Source organism: Molothrus aeneus, chromosome 4 (genome assembly GCF_037042795.1).
Source record: "Molothrus aeneus isolate 106 chromosome 4, BPBGC_Maene_1.0, whole genome shotgun sequence".
In the NCBI taxonomy this organism is placed as follows: Eukaryota; Metazoa; Chordata; class Aves; order Passeriformes; family Icteridae; genus Molothrus; species Molothrus aeneus.
Genome location: NC_089649.1, coordinates 60,614,788 through 60,627,018, shown reverse-complemented (window position 1 = coordinate 60,627,018; position 12,231 = coordinate 60,614,788). Strand labels below are relative to the sequence as shown.

Below are 12,231 nucleotides of genomic sequence, written 5' to 3'. Positions count from 1 at the left end.
TGTTTTATATTTTCTTTTGTATTTCAGCACACAAGGGTGTCCAGTCTGCTCAGGTGAAGGAGCACAGAACAGCTGTCTTGGACTTCATTGAAGATTACTTAAAAAGTACTTAGTATTTACTAATAGTTACAAATGGATGACTGCATTTTCCAAGAAAGGAATCTTGCTCTTTTAACCTGAAATTTTGTTTACTGCTGTCTTGAACAGGAGTGTGCAAGCTGTATTCCGAACAAAGAGCCATCCGAGTTAAGCGAGTGATAGATAAGAAGAGACTGTGAGTAGTGTCAAAAATAGTTTAACTGTGCCTTTCACTTGTAGGACATTCAGCAAAACTATTGTTCATGTTTAGATGCTAAGGAGATTGTTTTAATGGAAGTTTGTGGTTGGATGAGCAACTTCTGCAGTCAACAGGTGCTTTCCAGGGCTCTTTACACTTTAGGCATGTGAAGTCAAGTCTGAGAGTGGCAGAATGCCATTATAGTGTTGTAGTTCTCATTTAGGTAAAGGATAAAAGCACCAAATCAGTAAAATGTGAGTTAATAAACCTGTTTGACTTCTACAAATTCACCAATTTTTTTTTGCTTTTTTTTAAAGGTCCTATCTTTCTGCTAATCAAGTGACTGTGTTGTTAATAAATACTACTTGAGATGGCAGGTGTTCATGGCAAGCAGAAACATGATGAAAATAAAAAACTAGAATGTAACTTCTGAACTGAAACAAGAGCTTCCACTGCTTATAGTGGCACTTGTTAAGGCTACTCATGTAGAGCTGAACATGTCTAGGAGACATTAAAGGTGTTTGCTTGCTGCCTTTTTGGTCTGGTGGGATTTTTTTTCAGTCAAGTTTCAAACCCCGTACTTCTTCACTTTCTTTTTCTGCATACTCCCAATTGTGAGAATGATAGGGAAAGTGAGCAGGTTTGCAATTTATTCAATACCTGAGAGGCTTTCCCTGTCTTCTCACTCTGCATTATTTGGATTATAACCTCAAGGTCCATTATCTATATTTTAATTTAAAAAAATATAGTTCTAGAATGTGCACATAAATAAATTCTTGAGCATTTTTCCAAGACTTGATGCTGGTTTATCAGTTTGGTGTTTGGGTTGATCTGCTACAGTTATATTGAACCCAGAGAGATTTTTTTCAAAAGTTCATAAGTGTATTTTATTCAGAATGATTCAGCCTGATTAGGCACAATTAGATTCACTCAAATGTATCCTTATGAGACATAAATGGTAGTACATGTGGAGGATCAGACCAAAACCAAGAAAACAAAATATCCCAAACCACTTTTGAAATTTGGTAAGAAGTAACGAGAGAAAAGTAAAGCATTGGTGTAGCTCCCATAACTTTTCAGAAAAAAAGCTATGCAGAAATAAACTGTGTGATATTTTTAATGTGTAAAAATACAGAATCTTATCAGTATTCTTCATGTGAAAGAGCTTCAAAGAAAGAGAGCATTGTTCCTGCAGTTGAAGCAGTAGCTAATGAGTATCAGCTCTTCTGTTAGTTAATACTCTTACATTACTCTTCCCATGTGAAATCCCAGGTTCAGGATTTCTCAGATGAATAAACAGAGAAAAAACCTCATTTTGATGCATTATTTCAGAAGTTAGAGTACCACTTAACTAAAGAGTGATAAGGCATTCAGAATTAACCCAAAAGATACATTCTTTTTATTGGAGGGTCCCTCTATGTCTCTCTTTGTGGATGTAAGAATTAGAAAACAGATGTTGACCAGGTGGAGTCTGTATGCATTGCAGATGTGATGTAATGGCTAAATTGTCATTTAAATTAAAATTCAATTCAAATAAATCACAGGGCATAACCCAATCTTTATTATGACTTAAAGAAAAATACTGTAATTGATTTGTAACTTCCCTGAGGATTTCAGCAGGTGCTTTATGTGATAGAACGTGTACCTTAAAAGAACCAGGCATCTTTTAAACAGTGCATCCAGACACTTTGTTCATTTTAAATTGAAGGTTTCCTGTATTCCTATACTGTGCACAATAAGGACAACAAACAATAAAGGAATATGTTTCTTTAGAAATAAATTAATCCTAGTGCAGCTATTCTTTCCTGCAGTTTAGTCAATTTAAAATATGTGCATATCAGACAATACTGAAAAGTTTGCCATAGAAATATATTTCATCATGTTTCCTTTTATATTGATAACTATCCAAAGCTCTTCAACAAATTGTCTGAGTGTTATAATTTCCTTACAGAGGTTGCCTTTATGTATTCACTCACATATTTTGATTTAAAAGTTCTGCTGGCTGGGACTAGTTTCACAGAAAGAAAATATGAGAAATAGAAACACAAGCATTTCTTTCTGTAAAGGTACTTGGTTGTGATTGTGATTTTCAATTTTAGTGTTTATTGATATTCAAGATTATATTTAATTTCAATTTTAAACTTCTTTTTCTATTAGAAGATTTTGTGAATTATGTATGGAGTTATTCAAATCAAGCTGACATTTTTGTTACCCGGGGAACTGGTGTTTTAGTAGTATTAAAACTATTATTTGAGCTGTGCAGATATGTAGATAAGTTTGTTTTTTTATTATTATTAGGTAAATTTGAGAGGGAGGAGATGAGAGGAGAATTCTTCTCTGTAAAATTACCAAAAGCCCAGTACTTGCAGAGGTTTCATCACTAAAAAAGGTTCCCTGCTACTGTTAAATAGCAATCACTCAGTGATGACAATTGCATTATATTCTGGTTTTCACAGAAGTTTCTAATTATGGGTTAGAATTTAGGCACAATGCAAAGAAGGAACACAAAAACCTTCTGTTAGGCACAGGGGAGAATTGCAAATCATAATGACATTAACTGCTGATTATATTTGAGGGGGTAGGAAGTGATAAAGGGTAGGGTGGAATCACCTGGCACAGCAGGTGATTCCATCCATTGGTTTTTGGTTCTTTACCTTCTCCAACAGCATTACTAAACATTTAACTGCTTGCTATTTAGCAGTTTCAGAATTCATTGTAGACAACAATAAACCACAGAAATTCACTGGAAAAAAATACTTTACCACTAATTTCAACATTTTTTGATGCCACACTGGAACATACTTAATATATAATTACTGAATAAGCTTCTCATGTTTTGCATTGGCTTTGTATTAAAATTACCTAATAGGGACTTAGAAGTAGTATAAAAAAGCTAATTCTATTGTACTTCCTTTATGACAATTAAAAATATAAAGTAAAATTGTCATTATTTTTTGAAAAAAATCAAGAAGTAGTGCTTGGCCATTGCTACTAAAAATTTTTCATATGACCTAAATGTTGGCTTAAAAAAAAATAAAATTATTACACTGGATGTTTGAAAGGAAGTTTAATAAAGTGTCAGTATTTTTATACTGTAGCCTTCAATATTCTCAGCTCTGAGCATGTGGTGCATTTTGTCCAGGAATAATATTCACACTTTCTTTGCCTTTGTAGCAATATTTCAGTGACAGTTGCTAAGTACATTTTGTATCTCGACTGGAAAATCTTTAATATGAAGTTCACAAGAGCTGAAGTATTGAATTTAGTAATCTGTGTTTTTTCTCATTTTAGAGAAATACATCTGTGTAGTATTAGTTAAGTAATTGGCTCTTGTACTTCTAGGTCCAAACTTGAACCTGAGCAGAGCAATGTGTCCAAATCACCTCTTTCTGCTGAAAAATCTTCACAGAGTCCTTTAGAGGATTCTGAAGAAAAACTTTCTGCTGAGGAAAGCAAAGGTAGGAATAAAATGTAGTTACATTTTACTTTTTGTGGCAAGACCTGTCCAGTTGATAGTACCTCACTTTAGAAGGGCCAGTTCCTATGACTGGCAGGTTTTCCATTTTCATCTTGCTTGAGCTGATCAGGCTTCTGTGAAGCATACTGTGAGACTGAGGAAGCAAAATCTTAAACTTTTTGAGATGCCAGCTAAAGAAGTCATATGATTTGCTGAATTCTTCATCCTCTTAATAGCCTCTTTATGTACTCTTTCCTTTTCATTTATTTTTATCAATATTGTATCTTCTGAAGTTTGTCTGATTTTTCCATATTCCTTTCACTGAATGCAAGGAATTAGCAATTAGGTCAGTGACTCTCTTGAAACATTCTGTAGTTTTTAAGCACAGAGACCTTGAGTTGGAGACTCCTACAGTAGGAACTCGAAGGTGGAACATGCTCACAGAGGAGGTTATTGGCTGGTCAGATCCAGTAGTTTTGGAGCTTTCTTCTTGACAGCTTTGAGTTGCCTTGCTGGGAAATTTCATTTCATCTTTCAGGGGGCAGGAGATAGGCAGAAGTCCAAAGCAGTATCTCTGACCTTGGGGTCATTTCAGATGGTGCAGGTCTTGATGGGGTTTGTGAGCATTGGTGCTCATTCCTGGTTGCCTGCTTCTCAGGCTGAGGGATAGAAGCCATTTCAATTCTCTCAGTCATTTCAGCCTGTCCTGGGATGTGGATGCTGGCAGAGCTTTGGAGCTAAGTGCCTTTTGGAGTACTATGCAGATAATTTCAGGTTCCATGCCTAAAGAGATCTTTCTGTGATTCTGAAATTGTTTCCCTGGCTTGTGGTCTCCCACTCTTTGTCTAAAGGAGACCAAGGTACCCTGTGATTTACAGCAGGAATTTTTTTCCTTCTAATTGCATTACATTGTGATAATACTTTGTCAGGATAGAATAAATCCAGTGGTTGGCCATATTATTCTGATAAATAGTTGTTGTTTCTTTAGTGATTTTATTAAGAGTAAAGTTCCTCTGTTAGGTGACTCCAGGGCCATACAGAGCATGGATTCATGTGAAGTGGGTGCTCCACTTCTGGATGAAGTCCCTTAACACTGAATTACCTCACAATGTATGAACAACTTCATTTTCTGATAATGGCTTTGCTTATTGTACTTCTGCAGCCCTATCAGTGTGCCTTTTTTTCCCCTCTAACACTGAATTTCTCGTAAGACCTACAGGTTTTGATTATGTGCCATTTCTAGTGCTTACCTTTTTATAGTATGTCATAAGTGATGCAGCACACAGGCACACAGATGAGTTTCACCTTAACCTGTTATCAGTGTTTTGCAGCTGTGAGCTGCTGCCACTGGAGAAGCAGCAGCATAGTAACATCTTCATTGCCCTGTGCTCTTTCCTTGTTACCAAATGTCCCTGCATTCTCCCACCACATAGTGTGATTGCAATTTTTAGCTCCAAAAATCTGTGCCACACCATGGAAAATACTGTTCCTTGGTTGCCTTGGACACAGCAAACCACTGCAGTAAATAGAAATGCAGCTGTTTTATTGCACATTAATTTTGATTACTCCAGTTCTCACTTGCATGAGTTCTTGCTTTAATTTTTATGAGAAAGTAGGGGTCCTGCCACACAAGTGGTGGTGCTACAGTAGTTATGAGGGGTTGCTGACTAGACTTTGAGAAAACTATGGGACTTGTATATCAAAATAAATCTGTCTGGAACAGTATGCAAATGCACACAGCCTGTGATTCCTCACATAAGGGTAAGTGCTGGTTGCTGCTGCTTATAGGAATCAGCCTTGTGACTTTGCTGGTAGGTGGCTGTCAAAGTGTGAAAATAACATGAACAAGATGACTAGGAAACAAGAAGCTCAGTTTAAATTTTACAGCCTTTGATTTATACTTTTTTTTTCAAGCAACTTTTCAAATTTTTAGGAAGCCAGAGAAATGCTTGCATTTTGAAATCAGCTCTTTCATCTTCAGGATGTTGGTGGTTTAGAGAATGGTGATCATTTGTTTTTATGAATTAGCCATCAGCACCATGCCTGAGTCCCTTGGGTTAAATCTCATCTGTAGAGATACTTTTGAGAGCAGCTTGTGGTTCTGTCCTTAATTTGAGCACTGTGATGAACAGCTGAATGTGCTACTTAATGTGCTGAAGCACAACTTGGGTTTTGTCTAGTTTTTTGGCAGAAACCAAAGCAAAATATGATTACCTTTGTTTTGAGGCAAAGCACTTGTTTACATTAGAATTATAGTGGACATGCCTCATGGTAGGAAAATAGTCTCTCTGGAGAGTGCTTTTATATATTGGCAGTATTTATTTGCATATTACAAATTTGACATTTAGTTCATGGAAATAAATGTAAATAATGAGTAGCTTTTGAACTAGTCCACAAGCTTAGCAGTTGTCTCCTTTCAGCATGGAAAAAGGTTTAGAGGATTTGATCATTATTTTATATCTCTGTCACAAGTTAACTACTTCTCTTTCTGAAATAAAAATGTAGTTTGGCTCTTGCTGGCTGAATTGCAGGAGAGCATTAATGTCAGCTCCATGAAAGCTGCAGAAAGCCCAAAACATCCCACAGTGACAGGAGGAACCCTGGGGAGATACATCTTGCTTACCTCTTACCATAAGTATATTTGCTTATTAGCCATCACATTGGATACAGGTGCTGTTTTTTAACAGTGCTGGCAGGGCCTGAAACTAATTAGTTCCTCTGGGTTTTCTCTTTTTTTTCTCCATAAACTAATTATCTTATTTTGTTTGAATATGGTAAATAATTTATTGTAATTTTGATATAATGTAAATACATTGATTACCTAAACAAGTAAGTTTTGCAATTCTGTGAAATAGATTTGAAATACTGATAATACCCCATGGAAAAAAATACTTGGATGCTTTCTAAACAATCTTTTAAGAGATTCTTGGGTTTATACTTTACTACTCTAAGAAAGAGCTGATCTATTTTTTGGTTTGGAGTTGTTTTTAAAATAAATTTATTATATTCCTTATCTGCATCCCCCATTTGTAACATTGCCATTGTTTATGCATCCTGGTTAGGTTGCTGGGAGGCAAAAAAAAGTTTATAAAGGAGACATACACAATACTCTTTTACAGTATTGATATTTTCAAGAGTTGCATAAATACTATCATGGAGAATAAAAAAGGAAAACTTCTCCTTTTATCTCTTTTCATGTATGTGTTTATAAATAAGACTGCTCCTTTCAGAGGCTTCTCAAGACAAGTCAGCCTCTGAATGATGATGCATTCGTGCTGCTTAAGCAATTAAAAAAAATATGTCTAGGAAGTTATAACAAAACAAATTGAAATACATATAAATGCTTAAAAGATTAACTGGAATAAATAGGGAGCCTGAAATGTATGAAAAACTAAAACCTAAATCTTTCTGTGTTTTAATTTGCAACATGCATCTGATGCCTCAAAGCAGGTTGAGGGTTGATCCATTGTGGGGTGGTACAGTTCTCTCTTGGGTTTTTAAGATTGTTACAGCCAGTGGGGAGAAGAGAGGCTCTCTCAAGGCTGCAGTCTTACAAGGTTTTTAAACACTCATGCTAGAACAGCTTCAGAAACAGTAGATTCCTGTAGCACAGTTTCTTTTCTCTCTTCTAACTTCTTCCTCTATAACCAGAAGTATATAATTAAGCCTAAAATTAAATCTTACAGAAGGGAATATCCCAGAAATAGCCCTTCAAGATCTTTTATGCCAGACTTATACAAAGATTTATGCAGATGAATAGCTTTAATCAAAGGGAAAATACTACTGAAATGACTGAAGCAGCTTTGATGTGTTATGGTTAATTTGTGGGGTTGGAGCTGATTCCTGTTATATGCTGGAAGACCCCTTGCACAGCGTGGTGTGGGATTTGCACTGTAATAGGAAGTTTAAAGAGCATGACAAAATCGAGTTCATCTGTGAGCTTTGCTCAAAACATCTTTGAGATTCTGTCTTTAGTTTCTGAAAGGAGGAGCTGCTGGTTCTGTCAAATCTTACTGGAAGATAATACTTTGCATATAGGCTGTCATTTTGAAAATTGTGTGGTTTTATCTGTTAAAAGACAACTGCTACAGTATTTTGTGCCCTAAAAGCTCTTTTAGTGCATTATGTGTTATTTTACATCTCTCTTAGTCAGTATGTTAATGGAACTCCCTTTAGTTTACAAAATTAAACTTACATGAAGACTTTTGGCCTAGTTTGGAAATTAAAGGTTATTGGTGCAATTTTGTGCTGTAAATACAGGGTGAATCTCAGTAACTGACAAAGGAGATACAACAATTTCATGATCAGTCTAACATGGATGAAAACTTATTTTTACTTTACTATTCAGTGCCCTGTGCTGTTGAGTATCTCAAGTGTTTGATGGTTCTTTTACAGACCGGAATCTTCCCGATGCCCAAAGTAACCTTGGATTATGGGGGGATGGCAGAGGTGAAGATGAGCTGTCACCTGAAGAAATACAAATGGTATGTTTATCCTGTGTCTAGTTGTCCATTTTATTGTATTTTCTGTTGTATTCACGTGTGATTAAAAAAAAGAAGTGCAGATTCACCTAAATTAACTTTTAACATTTTATGCAGAATAATGCTGTAAAAGGATTTATTTTTTGCTTGTGACTTCCTGTTTCTTCTGGTAGCAGCTAGTATTTAAAATGCTACAAAATTTACATGAAGACATTAAATTAATAAAAGCTATCTTTCAACAATCAAAATTAAAATTGTTTTCTACCATTACAATCATAAATTACTTTGTTTAGTCAGTAAACAATAGAAGTCAAGGCAACATCAGAAGAATCATTATGAAACTTCTGAAAGAATAAATTGTTTGTGCTTTGTTCTTGGGCAGTTTCTAGAACACAAATAGTTGTACTATTTAACTATTACTGTGAAGTTATTCTTAATTTTATTTCTTTTTATTTTTTATTATCAAAATCAGATTGGTTTCCTAGAAAGAATAGCCACAAGATGTCTGTCACAACAGAATTTCATTACTTTTAACATTTTTGCATTTCTCTGCTATCAGCATGTTTATAGATTGATCCAATTCTGCTTACATTTGAATAGGAAATTTCTGACATAGGTATATTTGCTGACAGCCTGTCAGATTTTTTGATACTCCTAAAATTTATCATTTTGAGCATAGTTCAAATTTTTTAGAAAACCTCTCTACATTAACACACACTGCCTTGGGTTTATATAGAGAAAGAGAAAAATTGATTTAAATCAGTAGCTGTGCAGCTATCAGAAGAATAAGCTTTATAGGGCAAAGGGCTGCAGCAGTATGACTTTGTGAAGCTTCCTTGGCAGTGATTCGAGGTGTTCCCAGACACAGTGCACATCATTCTTCCAGTCAGAGATGAGTAAGTTGCACACAATTATGGTATGGCCTGTTAAAGAGAAAATATTCTTCAAAGGCTGCTCTCTATGCTCTCATGTTGTTCCTGAGTGCCAGTCTAAAATCTAGAGGCTTACTCCTGCTTTGTGTTTTCTTTTAAAAGATATTTCTTCACATATTTTCATTCTCCTTTCTTTAGGCACAATACTCTTAGGCCCCTTGCTGTCAGCTTCCAGTGAAACAGGGAAATGAGAGTTGGGCTCTGACAGGGCCTTCTGACTGCAAGCTAATGCAGGTTGTGTTTTATAGGCCTGGGATCATAGGAGAAACCTCCCCTTTGGAAGGGTTTTTGAGCTTTGGAACAGACTGCCCAGGGAAGTGGTGGAGTCACCATCCCTGGTGGTGTTTAAAAGACATGTAGATGTGGCACTTAGGGACATGGTGTAGTGGTGGCCTTGGGTTGTTATCTTGATCTGTAAGATCTTTTCTATCCTAAACAATTCTATGAAGAGGATAGCTTGCAATCCGTAAACTGCTGTGTTGGCTTTAAATTGGGATGGTTTGTGTCATATCATACTTAGCAAATCCTCAGTCATGGTTCCATGATCCTTCATGTAGATAAAATAATGAATTAAAGCTCTATCATTGCTAAAGCACCAATTCCTATCACTAGTTTACCCTCAGGAGAGAGCTTGATGTTGTTCAAAATATTTGCAGGCCTACTGCATGATTTACACAATAAATTTCAGTTTATAACTATGATTACAGGTATATTCATGTTTTTTACAGTTATTGTGAGCAGATGTCTTGTGATTGCATTGAGTGGGAAAAATCTCTCTGCTGTTTGGAGTCATGAAAATATCTACTTTTCTCTGACTTCATCTTCTTTTTGGTTGGTTGGTTTTGTCTTAAATTCAGGGACAGCACATCTAATGACTTCTCTTGTGGAATAACTAAAAGGAGTGGTGATTATTTCTTTTATATCTTGAATTTTTTAGCCATACATTAAGCAGTTTGTCACTTTATGCCATACTTTGGTAACAGAATATTTCACTGTCATAAAATAGGCTCCTTCAATAAGCCATAAATCACTGAGCTATACTGGTTGCTAGAGCTTGTTTTATGTTCCCATCATGTAAATCCCTTTGTGACGCACTGGTGTATGATGTGTTCAGAGCTCAAAGCCTTTGTTCAATTGCCTGTTGTAGCATATCTTAACAGCTGTCTGTGCAAGTGCTCCATCAGCCATGACTTCAAGTTGCAAAGATCATTTAGCAGTTTAAAAGGCAATCTGTGCCAGTGGAAGGTTTTAAATATCAAAGAGACTTTTTCAAGAATACTTTCTCAAGTGGATTTGTGCTATTTGTAAAGGATTAAAGTCATTCACTGTTTCTTTACTGAAAATTTATCTTCTCAATTAGTTACCATCTGTTTATTAAGGCAGTAAAATAGGGGATTTCTAATGTTGAGTATTTGTACAGATATCCTTAGAGAAGCCAGAAAAAACAATTGCAGCATGGTGGCCCCACTTAGTCGCTTAAGGACCAATCACAGCACTAAATCTCGTGGCTCTATTTCATTGCCCCATGCCTTGGCTTTGCTGTGAGGTGTCTCCACCAGAACCAGACATACAATAGTCATGAATGTAGAGCAGTGCAGTGATGAAGCACAGCATCTGCTGTTGTGAATTAAATATAAAATAAATATATTTTAGATTATTATAATTTCAAAAATGCTCTGCTCTGTAGGTTGTGTCACTACATACAGCAGTGACAATGACACTTTAATGTATTGCAACACTGGTATTATTTCATTTGACAAAACCATTGGACCTTTAGAGTGGAAATCAATGGAACTGTGCAGTATGTTGCTCTCTGTTCCCCTTCAATTCATAGAGCTGGGCACCTTCCCTGAGACTTCTACCCCACTGTGAAGGTGGCAGTGCCCATTAACCTTCCACTTAGACTCTGTGGAATCCTTTAACCCAGGAGAGAAGGCTGTTCTTTACCAATGAGGTAGGCAGTGAGCCTCTAGTACAAAAAGAAATCTGGATGTTCAAAGAAATAAAAATTTTTTCTTCGTTCTTTATGATAGAAATTGCCCATGTCAGAAGACTAAACTTTTCTCTGCGAGAAACACTATTACCCTTCTTCAAACACATACCTGTCATTTCAGACTCACTTCTGGGAAGTTCAACCTATAAATTTCATGTATCATTTCCTTCTCCCCTTTTTCCAGTTTGAACAGGAGAACCAGAGACTTGTTGGTGAGATGAACAATCTCTTCGATGAAGTCAGGTACAGTTTTCTGTCACTTGACAGACAGTGGCCCGTGCTGGTCCCATGCCCCAGTCAGTCCCCATGTGCAGGGCATTGGCTGCAGGACACCTGCACTGGACACCAGTGCCCAGGAAAGGGACCATGTGCTGTCCCACAGTGTAAAGAATGGTAGCACTGGTTACATTTGCAAGGCATTCTTACATTCTCCCTTATCCACATTTTAAAGTACTAAATTTTCCATTTCTGTCCTGTTGTCTGCTGGATATCCAGATGGCAGCAGGGGAGGTGCCACTGCTGACCACATGCAGAGGCAGGCAGTGGTGCCATCACTCTCCCCAGATGTGCAGAACACCCAAACAGCTGCTTGAGCTAGAAATTGACTTTTGGGTATCAGTCCTAGGCAAGGTGAACTGCACACACCAGAGTAGCATATGAAAAGGGTGTGTCAAAGTCAACTGCTTAAAGGCCAGCGTGGATGTTACTATATGAAATGAAAGAAGGGAGACAGGTGAAATACCTGGCAGTGAAAGCTGCTCACTGAGCATTTCTGGGGGTGCCTTTCCTAGGGCTTCACTGTGGGCTGGTTGTTTTCCAACCAGGCACTGTCCAAGCCCTAGTCCCTGCCTCATAGACAACTGACAGAACAGTGACCTCCTGAGCAGCCACTTACTGGGCTGGAGGGACTGAATCTGCAGCAGCAAGATGTGTTTGCACTAGTTTCTAATGGAGTGTTTCTGTTCTTTGCAAAGACAAATTGAAGGAAAAGTGGTGGAAATCTCCAGATTGCAAGAGATATTCACTGAGAAAGTCTTGCAACAGGTTAGTATAATTTAATACTACAGCAGCAAATACAACTTGAAGATTTT

The 12,231-nt window shown here is 36.8% G+C and overlaps 1 protein-coding gene across 2 annotated transcripts in view; it reads left to right on the top strand.

Annotated features, from left to right (window-relative positions):
• STX18 (syntaxin 18) overlaps positions 1–12,231 on the top strand; it is a 60,413-nt gene that overhangs the window by 44,606 nt on the left and 3,576 nt on the right. For both annotated transcript variants that reach the window (XM_066548614.1, XM_066548615.1), the window contains 6 exons: positions 28–105; positions 208–274; positions 3,620–3,735; positions 8,130–8,218; positions 11,325–11,383; positions 12,115–12,184. In XM_066548614.1, coding sequence (XP_066404711.1) covers positions 28–105; positions 208–274; positions 3,620–3,735; positions 8,130–8,218; positions 11,325–11,383; positions 12,115–12,184 — 479 coding nt within the window. The remainder of the gene's footprint in view (positions 1–27; positions 106–207; positions 275–3,619; positions 3,736–8,129; positions 8,219–11,324; positions 11,384–12,114; positions 12,185–12,231) is intronic.